Source organism: Pseudochaenichthys georgianus, unplaced genomic scaffold, assembly GCF_902827115.2.
Source record: "Pseudochaenichthys georgianus unplaced genomic scaffold, fPseGeo1.2 scaffold_1300_arrow_ctg1, whole genome shotgun sequence".
NCBI classification, from domain to species: Eukaryota; Metazoa; Chordata; class Actinopteri; order Perciformes; family Channichthyidae; genus Pseudochaenichthys; species Pseudochaenichthys georgianus.
This window is the reverse complement of record NW_027262198.1, coordinates 1,341-21,736: the sequence shown is the minus strand read 5'-3', so window position 1 is coordinate 21,736 and position 20,396 is coordinate 1,341. Positions and strand designations below refer to the sequence as shown.

Below are 20,396 nucleotides of genomic sequence, written 5' to 3'. Positions count from 1 at the left end.
AGGGTCTAAGGACAGAGGGTCTGAGGACAGAGGGTCTGAGGACAGAGGGTCTTAGGACAGAGGGTCTGAGGACAGAGGGTCTCTACTGTAGGCTATTTTTATTTTATGTGCAGCACTTTGGCTCCACCAGACATCGTTTATAAATGTGCTTTATAAATAAAACTTGATTTGATTTGAAAAGAATAGCCGATAACTTAAAGCGTTAAATAATTGAAACGTGATTTCTAGGTTGATGCAACGGCTGTTCGTCGTTGGGTAAAACCGTTAAGTGAAATATAAAACTGACGTCACTTATAATAAAACAATTCACAAGAAGATCACCATGTGTCAAAGCTTTATCATTTTATTGCTTAAAGTTGGCGAGCGGCGCACCTGTGTGGGCCGCTCCCCACGTCAGTCCACGAGAGGCTACGGTAGGCACGTGTTCAAATAAATACGAATGTGGAAAGTCCTCAAAAGCAGAGCGTAAAGTGCGGTGGTTTTAAATGAACCTGGAGAGAAACTGCGCCTTCACTCTGAGAAAACAATAAATAAATCCGGTGGTTGTGAGGCCGTCGTCAACGTGTTTGAGTGGGAGCTTCAGCTGAACGACCACTCGGACCATCTGTACCGCTGGAAACATCCAACGTCGTCCAGTTTTTTAAGCGTAAATCCAAAAGATCACCAGGGGTGTCAAACTCAATTTCATCGCGGGCCACATCAGCTTTATGGCTGCACTCAAAGGGCCGGTTGTAACTATAAGACTATATAAAAATACATATATAAATATTTAATATATATAAAATAATGTATTATATTACTGTATTGCCTCTGCTTTGGATTATCATCGGATAGGGTAAAAGCTTCATAATTAACTACGTCTGAAAGCAGAAGTCGAGGGCAAATAATTGCAAGTCTCTTCAGTGAGAATGTCACAAAATGATTTTAAAAGAAAAGCCACATTCTGGAGAAAAAATAAATAAGTGAGATTTTGGGGGAAACCGACATTTTAAAAATAAGTAACATTTTCTAATTCTAAGAAAAAAGGCATTAAAAAAATTATAATTCAAATTCTGAGAAAAATGTCTAATTTCAGATGCATTGTGGGACATGTAGTTCATGGGCAACCTGCTCCCGGTTATATTCTTTGCAAGCTCTTGTGGGCCACATCAAATGAAGTGGCGGGCCGGATTTGGCCCCCGGGCCTTGAGTTTGACACCCCTGCTCTACACAAAGGGAGATGCTGTTGGTCGTCAAAGCAATCGAATATCATTTGGAAATCAAACTTAATTTCATTTTGTTAGAGAACAAAAAAAAAATACGTCACGAGTGAAAATAAATTACCAAAACAATAAATACAAAATGAAACTAAAATAAAACACGTGATAGTTATTAATTACAAAAGGGAGACCGTGTAAGATAAAGTAACAACCAAAGCAATGTATATCATTTGGTTTGTATATAGAAACCTATAAACCGTATTTAATTATAATTAAGTATATTATTGAAGGTTTCCGGAGGATAAAGCCACAACTTAAAACGCCTTGTTGGTTACCATCAGCAGCTTGTAATGTACTATAACTTTAAAATGCTAAAAGGAACATGAATACCTTGACTTTGGGATACTAAAAGATGTAAAAAATGATAAAAATAGGAGGAAATCAATGGTCTCTAGACTGAATGTATTTGGAAATTAAGGGAGAATTCTCTATATTTTGTATAAAATCTATTTTGACGACACAATATATGTGTGTTCTTGTCTGGTCTCTGTGCAAAAAAGGTCCTCAAATCTCAATCAGTTATTGATCTAAATGAATTCCTGAGGCTCCGTTAAAAACTAGAATATTAGATCGACAAAGGGCCACATGGGAAATGTAGTCTTAATGAGAGCGAATTGAACTCTGACAGTTTCACAACACGATGGAACTGCGAACGCTTCAGAGCGCCGGCCTCTGGTCCAGCGGCAGACTGTCCAGCAGACACTTGAGCTGCTCCTCTCCCAGGTGGATCTTATCCTCCAGTTTTCTCTGCTCGATGATGAGCGCTGACTTCATCTTCACAAAGTGCCGGTAGTCGTCCAGGTTCTCCGCGTCCAGGTGCGTCTCCATGATGCTCGACACCACCCTCTCCCTGCGGTCCAGGTTCTCCTTCAGCTCCTTGGCATCCTCGTGCTGCTGCATCAGCAACTTACGCTTCCTCGTTAGTGTCCGCTGGAGGAAGATGGATATTCATTTGATGATCTAGCTTCAAAATTGATTTTTTAAAATACTTTTAAGATCTTAATCTGCTCTTAATTTCATTTCAAACAGAACGTCAATACTGCATATTGAATATCCCCCTCCTCATGGGACGGAGGCTCCTACCTTCTCCTCCGGCGGCGCCTCCTCCTCCAGGCTGTTCAGGGCGTTCTCCACCCTCGCCAGCCTCCCAGACAGCGACAGCAGGAGGCTCACCACTTTATCCAGGTCTCCCACGAACATGCAGAACTTGTCGAGCTGGTTGGCCTGGCAGATTCTCTGCACGGTGCCCTCCACCTCGCAACCCAGAGCCTCGTTGTCCTCCACGTCCTCCTGAAGACTCCTCCGGGCCTCCCGAAGCACCTCCAGCTTCCTCGCCAGGCTAGAAATCAGCTCTTGCTGCAGAGGAAAACACACATGGAGCATTCAGAGTCAGACAAGATGAGATGTACTTGATTGACACTTATTTGGGACATTTTAGCATTTGAAAACAAGGCATTGCACGTAATGTGACGCTAACAGAGTAGAATATAAACAAATACAACATATGAACTAGGGGTCGGGCCGATATTCCGCATTTGACCGATTATCGGTATCGGCCTTTTTTTTAATCAAATTGCCGATAACACTTTGGCTCGGATGCGGCCGTTTCTCTGGCTGCAGTCACCACTCCGTGTACACGAGCAATGTCCCGCCCACAGCGCTATCTGATAGGCTATTACTGAAGATGTTCCGGGCGGGAGCCAGAGAGGCGGGACCTTCTCAGATTACAGGCAGGTGCGAAAGAACGCGGACACAGACTGAAGCAAGCAGCAGCGCTGAGCGGCAGAGCCATACATGTGTTAAACCGAAGTTCAATAAACATGTAATTTATTATATCTAATGCCTTGTCTTTTATCTGGACCCTGAGTCTGTAATAAAGTTTTCATTCATTCATTCATCCCTATCCCCTCAGCTGAAGATGCAAAAACAGCACGATCTTATAATCCAATTCTATCAGCTTCCCAGTTACACAGGGATGCGGGAAGTCAGTCAGGGTTGGGGGTGCGTGCAGCGTCTCGCAGCGGAGTAACTGTGGTGCGGAGGGGGGGCTGCGAGTGGAGCCTCACAGTTTCTCAGGTTGATCTGTGAAGCTCATTAGCTAGCCAACATGTATCTAGCAAATGTTTAGCAACATATTAGAAGTGAGGCTACTAGTCTAACGTTAGGTCTACTGTCATAGCCTCACTTTTCATAGTTTGCAGAACATTAGCTAGCACTAGTGTTTTGCAGTTGCTAGCAGCTTATTGGGATGTTATGCTAGACAGACAGATATAATAAATGAAGCATTATTGTTAGTTAAGCATGTCAGCCTGCAGCCCCACTTCCTCTCTCTCTAACTCACTGCAGATGGCTGCACTAAAGAAAAGGGCACAGAGAGGAAACCAGTTGTAAGATGTTTCAAAGTTCATTAAACATAATATATGCTTAAATGCATTTCAAAGAAGTTGTGTTGGAGTTTGTGTTATTCTACATTTTAACACTAAGATTTTCTGATTTTACAGTAAATGTATATCGGTTCTAAATATCGGTTATCGGTCTCCTTGATTACTGATAATCGGTATCGGCCTTGGAAAAGCCATATCGGTCGATCCCTAATATGAACATCTCAAAAGTTGAAAACCAGTCAAAGAAACACAATGAAGCTGACACAATTTCAAAATAGGGTATTATTCACATTAAGTGTGCAAGGAATATCAATGAAACTTAAATTAAAAAGTACAGTGTGAAGAATAGTCCAGTTATACGATGGGAGAAAGTTGACCCACTCAAATTCAATGTAAGTCAATGTTTAAGCACATTTCAACTAGGGTTGCCAGAAACTGACCATGATCAAAATCGATTATTCGGCAGCCCTGGCGAATAATCGATTATTATTTATATATATTTTTGGTTGAAACTAAGCCAGAAAAAAAAAAAAAAAAAATAAAAAAAAAAAATATATAAATAAAATCGATTTTTAAAAATAATATTCGATTATGGAGACTGTAGCGAATATTCGAATAATCGCTGGCATCCCTAATTTCAACAGACAGGTTGGGAGTATTATTGTCTGCGGCTGTGTGTTATAAAACATCATATATGTCTTGCTTGTTGTCTCTCGGTGGGGGAGGGGTACCTTCTTGCTGGCCAGGTCGACGTCCAGCTCGTCCTCAGAGTCCTCCAGCTGCTCCTGCATGTCCTTCATCTTGATGAGGAGCTCCGCTTTGGGAGCCGAGGTGTTGTAGTACGAGGAGCTGGGAACCAGGGAGGCTACTGCAGACACAGAAGCATCCTCCTCCTCCCTCCTGACACACACACACACACACACACACACACACACAGGTAAATAGCTTTGACTTTGCACAGCAGTCGTTCTGAAAGAGACATTTGTCCAACAGAAGACGCTTTAAAACTTGTAATTTGTTCATTTAATAACGTCTGTCTATCCCCACACACACCCCCACACACACACACACACACACACACACACACACACACACACACACACACACACACACACACACACACACACACACACACACACACACACACACACACACACACACACACACACACACACACACACACACACACAGATCTATTTAAAACCAAATGAAATGTAATTAAAATGAATGCCTTCCGTTTCTATGTTGTCCTTATTAAATACTTGACCAGATGTGAGAGAGTCTAGCCTATAACTGATGCTGTATTGCACGGGTGTCAAACTCAAGGTCCGGGGGCCAAATCCGGCCCGCGACTTCATTTCACGTGGCCCGCAAGAGCTCTGAAAGAATGTAATATGTTTATTATACGGTTACAGGCCGATTTACAGATGCACGATGTCCATAAACTACATGTCCCACAATGCATCTGATATTAGATTTTTTATTTAACTAACTTTTTTTCAGAATGTGGCTTTTCTTTTAAAATAATTTTGTGACATTCTCACTGAAGAGACTTGCACTTATTTGCCCTAGACTTCTGCTTTCAGACGTAGTTATCTATGAAGCTTTTACCCTATCCGATAATAATCCAGGCAATAAAGTAATATAATACATTATTTTATATATATTAAATATTTATATATGTATGTGTATATAGTCTTAAAGTTACAACCGGCCCTTTGAGTGTAGCCATAATGCTGATGTGGCCCGCGATGAAATTGAGTTCGACCCCCCTTGTATTAAATATCTCACCTGTCCATGCTTCTGGGGGACGATGTGGGCAGTCTGGACCCAGAAGAGGCTCTCCTGCGCTGCTGCCCCTCCTCCAGGATCTGCTCCTCCGTGGGGAACAGCCCCTCCATCAGGTCCATGGTGGTCTTTCTGCCGCTCTGATCCAAGATGTCTGCGAGAGACTTGTCTTTCCCCATGATGTCTCGGGCCAGCTCCTCTCGCTTGGCGTCCTCCGCTGAGCGCAGACTCGACTCCGGGATCGGAGCTGGATCCTGACGAGTGTAGGCGCTGAACAGAGAGGAAGCCGGACGCTCTGCTGTGTTCAAAGAGGGGAAGTTTGCTGGTGGTTCGAAGACGATGCAGGTGTCGCTGTTTTGAGGCAGATACGCTCGAACATCTCGCTCCGAGGCGCTCTCAGAGTGGACGATCCTCACCGGGACTTTCCTCACCGGACTGTTCACGTCCATCTCAGCCGGGAGCTTCAGATCATTCTCTGACCTGCACGGGAAACACATTTCAATCTATCAATATCCCAACAGAGCCCAATATCACATGTTACGTGGTGGTGAGTGTGCTTCTGTTCAGAGGTGGGGAGTAGTGCAAATACTTTGTTACTGTACTTAAGTACATCTTTCTGGTATCAGTACTTTACTCCACTACTTATTTTCTGACCACTTTTTACTTTGACTTCTTACATGTTGAACTCAAATACCTGTACTTTCTACTTCTCACATGTTGAACTCAAATACATGTACTTTCTACTTCTTACATGTTGAACTCAAATACCTGTACTTTCTACTTCTTACATGTTGAACTCAAATACCTGTACTTTCTACTTCTTACATGTTGAACCCAAATACCTGTACTTTCTACTTCTTACATGTTGAACTCAAATACCTGTACTTTCTACTTCTTACATGTTGAACTCAAATACCTGTACTTTCTACTTCTTACATGTTGAACCCAAATACCTGTACTTTCTACTTCTTAACATGTTGAACTCAAATACCTGTACTTTCTACTTCTTACATGTTGAACTCCAAATACCTGTACTTTCTACTTCTCACATGTTGAACTCAAATACCTGTACTTTCTACTTCTTACATGTTGAACTCAAATACCTGTACTTTCTACTTCTCTACATGTTGAACCCAAATACCTGTACTTTCTACTTCTCTCATGTTGAACTCAAATACCTGTACTTTCTACTTCTCTACATGTTGAACTCAAATACCTGTACTTTCTACTTCTTACATGTTGAACTCAAATACCTGTACTTTCTACTTCTCTCATGTTGAACTCAAATACCTGTACTTTCTACTTCTCTCATGTTGAACTCAAATACCTGTACTTTCTACTTCTTACATGTTGAACTCAAATACCTGTACTTTCTACTTCTCTCATGTTGAACTCAAATACCTGTACTTTCTACTTCTCTACATGTTGAACTCAAATACCTGTACTTTCTACTTCTTACATGTTGAACTCAAATACCTGTACTTTCTACTTCTTACATGTTGAACTCAAATACCTGTACTTTCTACTTCTCACATGTTAAACTCAAATACCTGTACTTTCTACTTCTCACATATTGAACTCAAATACCTGTACTTTCTACTTCTTATATGTTGAACTCAAATACCTGTACTTTCTACTTCTTACATGTTAAACTCAAATACCTGTACTTTCTACTTCTCACATGTTGAACTCAAATACCTGTACTTTCTACTTCTCACATGTTGAACTCAAATACCTGTACTTTCTACTTCTTACATGTTGAACCCAAATACCTGTACTTTCTACTTCTCTCATGTTGAACTCAAATACCTGTACTTTCTACTTCTCTCATGTTGAACTCAAATACCTGTACTTTCTACTTCTTACATGTTGAACTCAAATACCTGTACTTTCTACTTCTCTACATGTTGAACTCAAATACCTGTACTTTCTACTTCTTACATGTTGAACTCAAATACCTGTACTTTCTACTTCTTACATGTTGAACTCAAATACCTGTACTTTCTACTTCTCACATGTTGAACTCAAATACCTGTACTTTCTACTTCTTACATGTTGAACTCAAATACCTGTACTTTCTACTTCTTACATGTTGAACTCAAATACCTGTACTTTCTACTTCTCACATGTTGAACTCAAATACCTGTACTTTCTACTTCTCACATATTGAACTCAAATACCTGTACTTTCTACTTCTTACATGTTGAACTCAAATACCTGTACTTTCTACTTCTCACATGTTGAACTCAAATACCTGTACTTTCTACTTCTCACATGTTGAACTCAAATACCTGTACTTTCTACTTCTCACATGTTGAACTCAAATACCTGTACTTTCTACTTCTACATGTTGAACTCAAATACCTGTACTTTCTACTTCTCACATGTTGAACTCAAATACCTGTACTTTCTACTTCTCACATGTTGAACTCAAATACCTGTACTTTCTACTTCTCACATGTTGAACTCAAATACCTGTACTTTCTACTTCTCTCATGTTGAACTCAAATACCTGTACTTTCTACTTCTCACATGTTGAACTCAAATACCTGTACTTTCTACTTCTCACATGTTGAACTCAAATACCTGTACTTTCTACTTCTCTCATGTTGAACTCAAATACCTGTACTTTCTACTTCTTCACATGTTGAACTCAAATACCTGTACTTTCTACTTCTCTACATGTTGAACTCAAATACCTGTACTTTCTACTTCTCTACATGTTGAACTCAAATACCTGTACTTTCTACTTCTTACATGTTGAACTCAAATACCTGTACTTTCTACTTCTTACATGTTGAACTCAAATACCTGTACTTTCTACTTCTTACATGTTGAACTCAAATACCTGTACTTTCTACTTCTTACATGTTGAACTCAAATACCTGTACTTTCTACTTCTCTACATGTTGAACTCAAATACCTGTACTTTCTACTTCTCACATGTTGAACTCAAATACCTGTACTTTCTACTTCTTACATGTTGAACTCAAATACCTGTACTTTCTACTTCTCTACATGTTGAACTCAAATACCTGTACTTTCTACTTCTTACATGTTGAACTCAAATACCTGTACTTTCTACTTCTTACATGTTGAACTCAAATACCTGTACTTTCTACTTCTCTACATGTTGAACTCAAATACCTGTACTTTCTACTTCTCACATGTTGAACTCAAATACCTGTACTTTCTACTTCTTCACATGTTGAACTCAAATACCTGTACTTTCTACTTCTTACATGTTGAACTCAAATACCTGTACTTTCTACTTCTCACATGTTGAACTCAAATACCTGTACTTTCTACTTCTTACATGTTGAACTCAAATACCTGTACTTTCTACTTCTTACATGTTGAACTCAAATACCTGTACTTTCTACTTCTCACATGTTGAACTCAAATACCTGTACTTTCTACTTCTCACATGTTGAACTCAAATACCTGTACTTTCTACTTCTCACATAGTTGAACTCAAATACCTGTACTTTCTACTTCTCACATGTTGAACTCAAATACCTGTACTTTCTACTTCTCACATGTTGAACTCAAATACCTGTACTTTCTACTTCTCACATGTTGAACTCAAATACCTGTACTTTCTACTTCTCACATGTTGAACTCAAATACCTGTACTTTCTACTTCTCACATGTTGAACTCAAATACCTGTACTTTCTACTTCTCGACATGTTGAACTCAAATACCTGTACTTTCTACTTCTACATGTTGAACTCAAATACCTGTACTTTCTACTTCTCACATGTTGAACTCAAATACCTGTACTTTCTACTTCTCACATGTTGAACTCAAATACCTGTACTTTCTACTTCTCACATGTTGAACTCAAATACCTGTACTTTCTACTTCTCACATGTTGAACTCAAATACCTGTACTTTCTACTTCTCTCATGTTGAACTCAAATACCTGTACTTTCTACTTCTCTCATGTTGAACTCAAATACCTGTACTTTCTACTTCTCTCATGTTGAACTCAAATACCTGTACTTTCTACTTCTTACATGTTGAACTCAAATACCTGTACTTTCTACTTCTCACATGTTGAACTCAAATACCTGTACTTTCTACTTCTCTCATGTTGAACTCAAATACCTGTACTTTCTACTTCTCACATGTTGAACTCAAATACTTGTACTCTCTACTTCTCTCATGTTGAACTCAAATACCTGTACTTTCTACTTCTTACATGTTGAACTCAAATACCTGTACTTTCTACTTCTTACATGTTGAACTCAAATACCTGTACTTTCTACTTCTCACATGTTGAACTCAAATACCTGTACTTTCTACTTCTAACATGTTGAACTCAAATACTTGTACTTTCTACTTCTCTCATTTCCCAAACAGCTGGTTCCTTTAGTCTGAATGTGTGTTGGTGCGTGATCATTATTCTTCAGAGTCACTGCGTGCCTATTGGTTGGAACACGATCCGTGTATCCATCACTTCCTGGTCTTCTCTAAAGAAGAGGGACCAATGGAAACGTTGTCATGTTGCCGTTGGTCACCATGGAAACATTCATTAGCTAACAATGACATTATTGTTCTATTAATATAAAGGGAGGTCAGGTACTCTTTAAAGCAGCTGCTAGCTATGGGTACTTTTTACTGAAGGACACTTCAAAGTTCTTTACTTTCACTTGAGTAAAGAAGTTTAGTCAGTACTTCTATTTTCACCAGCGTATTTTTAAACACGAGTATCTGTACTTCTACTTGAGTAAAGGATGTGTGTACTTTTGACATCTCTATCAATATCAGACCACTCACAGCTGGTACACATAGAAACATGTCAAACACACAGCGGACCATTTCTAATTAGAGGATGCATTACAGTCCAAATGAATGGAAAAGGTCACAGCAGCTCATGTGGCTTCAACAAAATTACAGCTTCGAGTTTAAAGGACATTTGCAGAGGAAACCCCCGACAAGCAAACCCTTCTCTGTGGGCACATTATACATTTTTAGGCATTATCGTCAGCTGACAGAAGACGCATGTGTACAGCTTGTTTTCAGGTTGACATTTTCTGTGCTATTTCTATTTGAGTTCAAATCTCTTTCTTTTTTTTTAAAAGTCTGACAGATAAGCTGTAGTGGAGGAAGTATTCACATCATTTACTTATACTACAGTGTGTGTGAATACTCCGTTACTTACAAGTACAAGTCCTGCATAAGTAAGGAAAAGTATTATCAGCAAATATGTACTTTAAGTATTACAAATAAAAGAACTCAATACAGAAAAATCTAAAACGAATTCGTCCAAATACTAGATGCCACTTAATTTTCTCTCAATCTCCACATGTGTCCAACTCGAGGCCCGGGGGCCAAATCAGGGCCGTGGTGGATTTAATTTCGGCCCGCAGGATAATTTCTAATTACTATTACATCTGGCCCGCCGGTATATTGCACACCTTCACTCCATCCTGAGGGTCTGCTCCGCTCAGAGCCCAAACATTGATGACCTCTCACCCTGATGAGACGCCAAGTGTCTGAGCTAGCATCTCAGAGCAGCAACCTGAGTTCAATGGATGCTTCCTTCTACACTTTATCTCTCGACAACAGGGCATGTTTGGATTTCTCTTTGAGGGGAATAGTTTTGTTGAAGCCTGTGGAGAAATGTACTCATAAGAAATGACTCTGGAGAAGCTGCAGATAGAGCCATGAGAAATGACTCTGGAGAAGCTGCAGATAGAGCCGTAAGAAATGAATGCAACTGATTATTTAATGTTGTTTTTATAGGCAATCATTGAAGCTTCGTTAGTTCCAGGTTCAATATGTGCAATAAGTTCATATATATAATATATAATAAATTGATTAATTGTCAACTCTTGCAGCTGTTCTTGTATAAATGCCTTAATTATTTAGCCTACTATCCTACACTCTCGACTGAAGCAGGTTAAACGTTTACCTGACGATGTGCACTGAAGAGATGCATTCTGGGTGAGCATCTTACCTTGGGTCCCCTAAAAGTTATTATTATTGTTGTTGTTGTTACCTGAGTGCGATGTCCTCCGGCACCAACGCGGCCGGCGGTTTGTCGGTGAGTCTCAGCGGTGCAAACTGAGGCGAGGGAGACCGCGTCCGTAGCGATGAAGAACACGAAAGCTGCTCCTTCTCCAGCTCGTTTTCTCCACCTCTGAGCGTCCGTTTTCCAGCGGAGGAGTTGTGGCTGTCAGAGCTGCAGCTGGACAGAACCTCTGGAGCGAGGCATTCCTTGGAGGAGGAAGAGGAGGAGGAGGAGGATGTGGTTTCTGCGCCTAAATGGAGCCTGGGCGGAGGCAGCAGGCCTTTGGTTGGTGGAGGCAGCAGAGAGCCTGAGGAGGGTGTGGAGTGGGAGGAGTTGGCAGATTCTGGTTTGTCCCCGTGGTCAGCCGGGCCCTCGATTCTGGGCACCGGGCCCTCGATTCTGGGCACTGACGGAGCCGACTGTGGGCTGCGGTCGGCCTGGTTTCGCTGCTGGCTCTCCGTTTTCTCTCTGGAGGTCAAAGTAAAGACAAACTTGAGGGCAAAGTCTAATTTGAGCAAGTGTCTTATTTTGTAAATCGGTTCTAATTTTATTTCGGTTTTAATAGTTAAATGAAATGTTCCTCCTGCCTTTGAAAGTCTCTATAGCTTTGTTTGTGGTGCAAGAACTCTGCAGTTTTAATGCATAATATCTGATGTTTTTATTTATGGACATCAATGAATACAAATATTAACATATTAGATATAGAAGGTCAGCGATTCTGGGCACTGACTCTAGAGGTCAAAGTTAAGACAAACTTGAGGGCAAAGTCTAATTTTAGCAAGTGTCTTATTTTATATATCGTCATTTCAGTTTAAGATAAGAAGTACTTTATTGTTCTTAAACTTCACAATCATGTTTGATTCGTTTATTGGTCCCACATCCCTGCCTGTTTACCTGCAGGTTTAGAGGCGTTAAAGTTGTTTACAGCGAGTGTGTCTTACGGTTTAAGAAACCTGAGCCTCGGGTGTGAAAAACGACCACAGGATCTGTATTTAAGGATAAAATAATACACTCTCCACCCGTCATAAATCACCTGTACTTAGACAAGACCCTTTTGTTAATCTGGGCGTAGATTACGACTGAAGATACTTCTCACCTCTCTTAGGTAAAATCTAGTATGACGGAAAATTATGTTTTGATATTGGAGTCTGAGGCGTGTTCTGTCCCTACAATCTCACCACTAAAATACATCGACAGGAAACTTTGCATGCATTCTTTTGGCATATTTGAAGGAAATGGACGGAGAAATCCGGCCAGAAATTGCCTTAATATACAGAAAGCATGCCATCATATGAGGGTGGGACAAGTCCCCCCCCTCCTTTTAAAATGATTAGTTTAGTCCAGTGTTTCTCAAACTTTTTCACACCAAGGACCACTTAACTCCACAAATATCCCAAAACACATCGTTTTTCTAGAACAGATTACAAATCGCCTGATAATGGTACAAACAGGTGGCAACATGTGTGACGAAGGTGTTGCCCTGGGCTATATCATGCAATCGAAAGTGAAACTTAACCTCGCTCCCTTGTGGAGATATTCCTGTGAGAGTGCGGAAAACTTAAATGTATTTATTTCAAATGTGAAATGTTACCAACATACTCACGGACCACTAGGGGGCACTCACGGACCCCCCGCTTTTAACATGTGGAATGTCCGTGCATCGGTCTATCCGCCGTGTCAGAGCTTCATTATCAAATCCATTCCACTTGCTTATTGAGAGAATTCCCAAATCAATGAAACTCCGTGCCGTGTTTTCACTGCTGCTTTGTGCCAAGGCAGATTCTCAGAGCCGTGCACACGCGCCGTGCACACGCTGCGTTCTGTGCGTGGCTGTGTCTTTAGCTGTAAGCCCAGTGGCGATCTGTTCATCGGTCATATCATACAATAAAGCCCTCGAAAAGAATAGGATACAGCGTTAAAAGCGATTCTGGGTCTTCAAAGGATGTGAGGTCCACCACCGGCCCACACCGCCCGTCTAATTGTCCCACCCACATCGAGGATGCTTCCTACGCCCTTGACTGAAAGCTTTACACTGAGCATACAAAGAAAACCGTAAGATTAATGAATTGCTTATTTGTTCATCCATTTCAACCGTTTGTTTTGTCTCCTAATATTTATATTGATGTCTTTAATATGTAACTATAATATAATCTCACCCGTTACCGCTCTGCTGGCTGGGAGGGTCGATCCGTGGTGAAGGAATATTCTGCAACCAAAGAAAAGGTGAAGTGCTTTCTTTTGCATCCATTTCATAACATCCAGTCCTTTAGATTAAACTTTAAGTTATACCGTTATGCCGTCTACATTCTTGGCTGCTCACCTGCGTGTAGAAGTCTGCAGAGGGAGACGATCTGGACCTCTCGTGGATGCACGCGGGCTTCTCCTCTGCTTCTGTATCCAGGATGTTCTCCGCCGAGTGATACCTGCCCTGCGTCTTGGCCTCCGAGGACTTCTTCTGTTTGCTCCACGTTGCCTGGTACTCAGCGAAGGTCCCCAGCCTCTGCTGCTCCAGTAAGACCTGCGCGAGTCCCGGGCTGAGGCGTTCCAGCTCTGTGGATATGAGAGCATCCTCCGACTCGCCAGATCTCTCGTTCGGTTTCTCGACAAGGTCCGTGTTCAGGTTTGAACCCTGACTGGATTTCAGTACAGGCCTGGAAAACGCCGGTTTGGCCTCAAATAACTTCTTCCCGTCTCCGAGAGACCGCGCTTGAGCTTCTCCTCCCACTCCCAGTTTGTCTATCTTGTCAGGCTCTGAGAAGGAGTGCATCCTTTTGGCCAGAGGGAAGCGCTTGCGTCCTCTGATGCGTCCGTTTGAGGTTTTCACCACCGTCGCTTCTGGTCCGAGAGGCTCCAGGTCTCGTCTCTGGAAGGAAGTCGCCTGCAGGACCCTCGCCTGCGCCTCCTTCAGGTGGTCCTTGTAGGTGTTTGAGACCCCAGAAGACGTGGAAGTCTCCGTGGATCTCCACTCCTCCGCCTCCGCCTCCTCCTCCTCCTCGGCTTCACATGTCAGCGTTGCAGCGCTGCGGCTCTTCTGCAGCTGGGCTCTCTTCTGCTGGATCTCATTTCGGAGGACGGTGGCGTAGCGGTCGCTGCGGCGGATACACTTTCCACCGCTGGACGCCATGTTGTCGCCGGCCTCCTGCGGCTGAGCGGCAGCTTGCCTCGCCGTCAGACTTCTGCCCTCCTGGGCCAGAGAGTGGAGGAGAGGCGTTTTCAGGGGGGATATTCTGTGGTCTTCCTGAGGCACCCACGGGTCTTGGTGCCTGGCCTTATGATCATTACTTTGATGTGTCGGGAAGTATCTTTTAGTGTCATTTGCATCGCCTCTCTTTGCAGCGTCCTCTAAGCTGCGGCTTGTAACGGAGAGTTCTCCCTGATGGGAATGACTGCCGCTGTAAGGCAGCTGGGACTGAGGTAGAGGGTATTTAGCTTTAATGTTTGCCCCCAGGAAGCCTGCTTCACAGCTGCTCACCCTGTGGGGTTTCTCCGTCCCCCCCCTCCAGCCCTCGGCCTTCCCCTGCCGCGCCTGCAGCTCAGCACTCTGAACAGGATGCTTGTTTGCCAGGCCGTAGTATCTGTTCCTCCACCCGTTCTCCAGGTTTGGGTTAGCCACGGATGCTGTGGAGTGCCGGACGTGTTTGCGGCTGAAAGCTCTCGTTGGCAGATCTTGAAGGCTGCGATAATAGCTTCCTACGCTCTGAATCTTAGTGGGAGGAGCTGACCTTTTCTGCAGGTGGAGCGGGCTTTCGTCGCTGTATTGCCTCTGGTGGGCAGGCATCTGGGTGTAGGGAGACTGCCTGACATCATTACTGGACAGGGAGAAGAGTTTGTCGGGGTGCAGCTGGTTGTGGTTGTGGTCAGATGCTGTTTTAGGGTGGATGAAGTCTTTGGTGGGGAGGGGGTTTAAGCTGCATCTGGCCTCCGTGGTTTTCTCCTGGTGGGATCCGAGGCCATTCTGGTTGTTATTCTCTGTCAGTTTCTCAAACGACCTGCCGTGGGTTTTTGCTTCTGAGTAAGGAAACACCTTCGTGGCTGCAAAACTGTCGCTGCGCAGAGGAGGTGGAGGAGGAGGAGGAGGGGGAGGGGACTTCTTCTTCTCTGGTACCTGCCACACGGGGCCCATGTTGGCTCTCATAGCGACGGAGACCCGAGAGGAAGGGGTTTCCTCGCCTCTCGACCCCTCCCATCCTCCGTTCCCCAGTGTGGGCTGAAGGTATCGTGGGGGAGGCCTTTCACTCGGAGGGCCCTTGAAGAAAATGTTCTCCGTGCTGGTGGGACCCTTCCTCTCAGATGTGCCGGTGTCGTTAAACGGAGGGCTGGGGTTGCTGGAGAAGCAGCTGAAGCCAGAGTCTTTTTTGCTTCCCGGTCCGCAGAGCGACTCGGCGCTGTGTTTCGTCGGGGTAAGACGTCCTGCCGGAGGAGGAGGAGGAGGAGGAGGAGGAGGGAGAGAGGGACGCTCCATGCTGTTCACTGAACCGATCTGATGCTGCTCCTCTATAGTGGACGACTCTTTGGGCCTGGTGTGAAACATAAGCAAAGTCTTAACAACTGAAGACCCATCTTTTTACATTGGCTTTTGTTTCTACTTGAGATGTGTGTGATGTGCAGAGGTGGGAAGTAGTGGAGTACAAATACTTTGTTACTGTACTTAAGTACATGTTTCTGGTATCAGTACTTTACTCCACTACACACCTGTACTTTCTACTTCTCTCATGTTGAACCCAAATACCTGTACTTTCTACTTCTTACATGTTGAACTCAAATACCTGTACTTTCTACTTCTTACATGTTGAACTCAAATACCTGTACTTTCTACTTCTTACATGTTGAACTCAAATACCTGTACTTTCTACTTCTTACATGTTGAACCCAAATACCTGTACTTTCTACTTCTCACATGTTGAACTCAAATACCTGTACTTTCTACTTCTTACATGTTGAACTCAAATACCTGTACTTTCTACTTCTCTCATGTTGAACTCAAATACCTGTACTTTCTACTTCTCACATGTTGAACTCAAATACCTGTACTTTCTACTTCTCACATGTTGAACCCAAATACCTGTACTTTCTACTTCTTACATGTTGAACTCAAATACCTGTACTTTCTACTTCTTACATGTTGAACCCAAATACCTGTACTTTCTACTTCTCACATGTTGAACTCAAATACCTGTACTTTCTACTTCTTACATGTTGAACCCAAATACCTGTACTTTCTACTTCTCACATGTTGAACTCAAATACCTGTACTTTCTACTTCTCACATGTTGAACTCAAATACCTGTACTTTCTACTTCTTACATGTTGAACCCAAATACCTGTACTTTCTACTTCTCACATGTTGAACTCAAATACCTGTACTTTCTACTTCTTACATGTTGAACTCAAATACCTGTACTTTCTACTTCTCACATGTTGAACTCAAATACCTGTTCTTTCTACTTCTCACATGTTGAACTCAAATACCTGTACTTTCTACTTCTCACATGTTGAACTCAAATACCTGTACTTTATACTTCTTACAAGTTGAACTCAAATACCTGTACTTTCTACTTCTCACATGTTGAACTCAAATACCTGTACTTTCTACTTCTCACATGTTGAACTCAAATACCTTTACTTTCTACTTCTCCCATGTTGAACTCAAATACCTGTACTTTCTACTTCTCTCATGTTGAACTCAAATACCTGTACTTTCTACTTCTTACATGTTGAACCCAAATACCTGTACTTTCTACTTCTCACATGTTGAACTCAAATACCTGTACTTTCTACTTCTTACATGTTGAACCCAAATACCTGTACTTTCTACTTCTCACATGTTGAACTCAAATACCTGTACTTTCTACTTCTCCCATGTTGAACTCAAATACCTGTACTTTCTACTTCTCTCATGTTGAACCCAAATACCTGTACTTTCTACTTCTCCCATGTTGAACTCAAATACCTGTACTTTCTACTTCTCTCATGTTGAACCCAAATACCTGTACTTTCTACTTCTTACATGTTGAACTCAAATACCTGTACTTTCTACTTCTTACATGTTGAACCCAAATACCTGTACTTTCTACTTCTCACATGTTGAACTCAAATACCTGTACTTTCTACTTCTTACATGTTGAACCCAAATACCTGTACTTTCTACTTCTCACATGTTGAACTCAAATACCTGTACTTTCTACTTCTTACATGTTGAACCCAAATACCTGTACTTTCTACTTCTCACATGTTGAACTCAAATACCTGTACTTTCTACTTCTCACATGTTGAACTCAAATACCTGTACTTTCTACTTCTCACATGTTGAACTCAAATACCTGTACTTTATACTTCTTACAAGTTGAACTCAAATACCTGTACTTTCTACTTCTCACATGTTGAACTCAAATACCTGTACTTTCTACTTCTCACATGTTGAACTCAAATACCTTTACTTTCTACTTCTCCCATGTTGAACTCAAATACCTGTACTTTCTACTTCTCTCATGTTGAACTCAAATACCTGTACTTTCTACTTCTTACATGTTGAACCCAAATACCTGTACTTTCTACTTCTCACATGTTGAACTCAAATACCTGTACTTTCTACTTCTTACATGTTGAACCCAAATACCTGTACTTTCTACTTCTCACATGTTGAACTCAAATACCTGTACTTTCTACTTCTCCCATGTTGAACTCAAATACCTGTACTTTCTACTTCTCTCATGTTGAACCCAAATACCTGTACTTTCTACTTCTTACATGTTGAACTCAAATACCTATACTTTCTACTTCTCCCATGTTGAACTCAAATACCTGTACTTTCTACTTCTCCCATGTTGAACTCAAATACCTGTACTTTCTACTTCTCCCATGTTGAACTCAAATACCTGTACTTTCTACTTCTCTCATGTTGAACCCAAATACCTGTACTTTCTACTTCTCCCATGTTGAACTCAAATACCTGTACTTTCTACTTCTCTCATGTTGAACTCAAATACCTGTACTTTCTACTTCTCACATGTTGAACTCAAATACCTGTACTTTCTACTTCTCACATGTTGAACTCAAATACCTGTACTTTCTACTTCTCACATGTTGAACTCAAATACCTGTACTTTCTACTTCTCACATGTTGAACTCAAATACCTGTACTTTATACTTCTTACAATGTTGAACTCAAATACCTGTACTTTCTACTTCTCACATGTTGAACTCAAATACCTGTACTTTCTACTTCTCACATGTTGAACTCAAATACCTTTACTTTCTACTTCTCCCATGTTGAACCCAAATACCTGTACTTTCTACTTCTCCCATGTTGAACCCAAATACCTGTACTTTCTACTTCTCACATGTTGAACTCAAATACCTGTACTTTCTACTTCTCACATGTTGAACTCAAATACCTGTACTTTCTACTTCTTACATGTTGAACTCAAATACCTGTACTTTCTACTTCTCCCATGTTGAACTCAAATACCTGTACTTTCTACTTCTTACATGATGAACTCAAATACCTGTACTTTCTACTTCTTACATGTTGAACACAAATATTGTCATTATTGTTCTATTGATATAAAGGGAGGTCAGGTACTCTTTAAAACAGCTGCTAGCTATGGGTACTTTTTACTGAAGTATACTTCAAAGCCTCTTTACTTTCACTTGAGTAAAGAAGTTTAGTCAGTACTTTAAACACGAGTATCTGTACTTCTACTTGAGTAAAGGATGTGTGTACTCTTAGCTAGATGGAGCCTCTGCTCAGTTTAACTGACAAACAAGCCAATACAGAAACCATCTGTCTCACCTTGCTTCATGTTTGGAGCGCCAGACGGGCTGCGGCTCCACGTCTGTCAGCTTGGACGAGTGCCAGGACTGGGGGCGCGCGCCGGGATCATTCTTCCTGCAAAGAGGCAAAGCAAAACATTTTAGACCAGGGAGTGTTTGACATTTCAGCTGCAATGGTTTTTTCCTGGCATCCCCATCAATCTCCTCCATCACGTGGGGAAGGAGCGTGGTGTAAATATTCCTTCTCAAGCAACAAGTCTGCGGTTAACCTCCGATAAAATCTTCAGAGCAAGATACCTCACAATATGTATCGGTGGTAAGACCCCAATTGAAAAAATATTCGGCCTACATTAAGATATCAAATATGCATGTACTCTCTTTTTAAGTATTACTACACAATAATATTCTGAAGCCTCTCAACACGGATGCTTTGTGGCAGTCATATATAAAATCGGACCTACAAAAAGAAAAACATTTCTAAGTCTTTTTGCTCAGAAATGCAGTAATTTCTCATCCGTGTTTTTTGAAATCATGCAGCCACCTTGGTAAGAAGCCTAGAAAGGATAACATACCGCACCACGCACATACCCTTTGAAGCGGCTTTTCCTGGAGAGCATGTTGGGAAAAAAAGGAATCACATATAATAAATACTGACAAAACGAACAACGGGGAAACAACTTCAGGACCAAACTGAAACACAGCTAGCACCACACGGACAACACGTCACTGATGTTCACTACCGGCAAACACGACGTGGCGGACCCATTGTACCTCATAGAGCTGCGCAAAATCTTGGTGAGAAAGCTCCTCGCCACGTTAACATCGTTTTCCGACGGCACTGTGCGTGGGGACACTACATCGACCATTTTAGCCCTGATGGGCAGCGAGGGAAGGAAGGAGAAACAGGAAAGAGGGGTAGAAGACGTCAGATGTTGAGAAAGAACACATGCTTTCTTATTTCTGAAGAGGAAATGGAAACCTGAGTGTCGCAGAAGCTCCATCCCCGCTCTTATTGTGAAGGGCTCTCACGACAGCAGAGGGAGACAGATCTGTTGCAGCCATATGGCCCACGTGGAGTTTAGCTGCTTAGAGGAACGAGTCGGATTCACAGGGTAACCCTCGACAACCACCATCCCCCACGACGCAATGGATTTAGAGATAACACCCAAACA

The 20,396-nt window shown here is 42.0% G+C and overlaps 1 protein-coding gene across 2 annotated transcripts; it reads right to left on the bottom strand.

Annotated features, from left to right (window-relative positions):
* Window positions 1-335: 335 nt before the first annotated feature.
* On the bottom strand, window positions 336-19,819 carry LOC117440888 (protein Shroom2-like). 2 transcript variants are annotated; one of them, XM_034077105.2, is made up of 9 exons: window positions 19,797-19,819; window positions 19,244-19,339; window positions 13,772-15,968; window positions 13,608-13,657; window positions 11,440-11,919; window positions 5,435-5,911; window positions 4,375-4,543; window positions 2,343-2,615; window positions 336-2,189 (listed from the first exon to the last, which is right to left on the bottom strand). In XM_034077105.2, the coding sequence occupies exons 1-9, from the start codon at window positions 19,808-19,810 to the stop codon at window positions 1,917-1,919; spliced, it is 4,029 nt and encodes a 1,342-aa protein (XP_033932996.1). In that variant the 5' UTR covers window positions 19,811-19,819; the 3' UTR covers window positions 336-1,916. The 2 variants fall into 2 exon arrangements, with proteins under 2 accessions (XP_033932996.1, XP_033932995.1); XM_034077104.2 differs by lacking the exon at window positions 19,797-19,819 and having other exon boundaries at window positions 19,244-19,636.
* Between the last annotated feature and the right edge of the window lie 577 nt (window positions 19,820-20,396).

What these genes read in the sequence shown, in the direction of transcription:
- LOC117440888 (XM_034077104.2), bottom strand. Translation starts at nt 19,434, where the DNA reads ATGGAGGAGATTGATGGGGATGCCAGGAAAAAACCATTGCAGCTGAAA. An exon ending in CGCTCCAAACATGAAGCAAG is followed by an intron (nt 15,969 to 19,243) that starts GTGAGACAGATG and finishes GTTTCACACCAG; the next exon opens with GCCCAAAGAGTCGTCCACTA. An exon ending in AGCCAGCAGAGCGGTAACGG is followed by an intron (nt 11,920 to 13,607) that starts GTGAGATTATAT and finishes TTTGACCTCCAG; the next exon opens with AGAGAAAACGGAGAGCCAGC.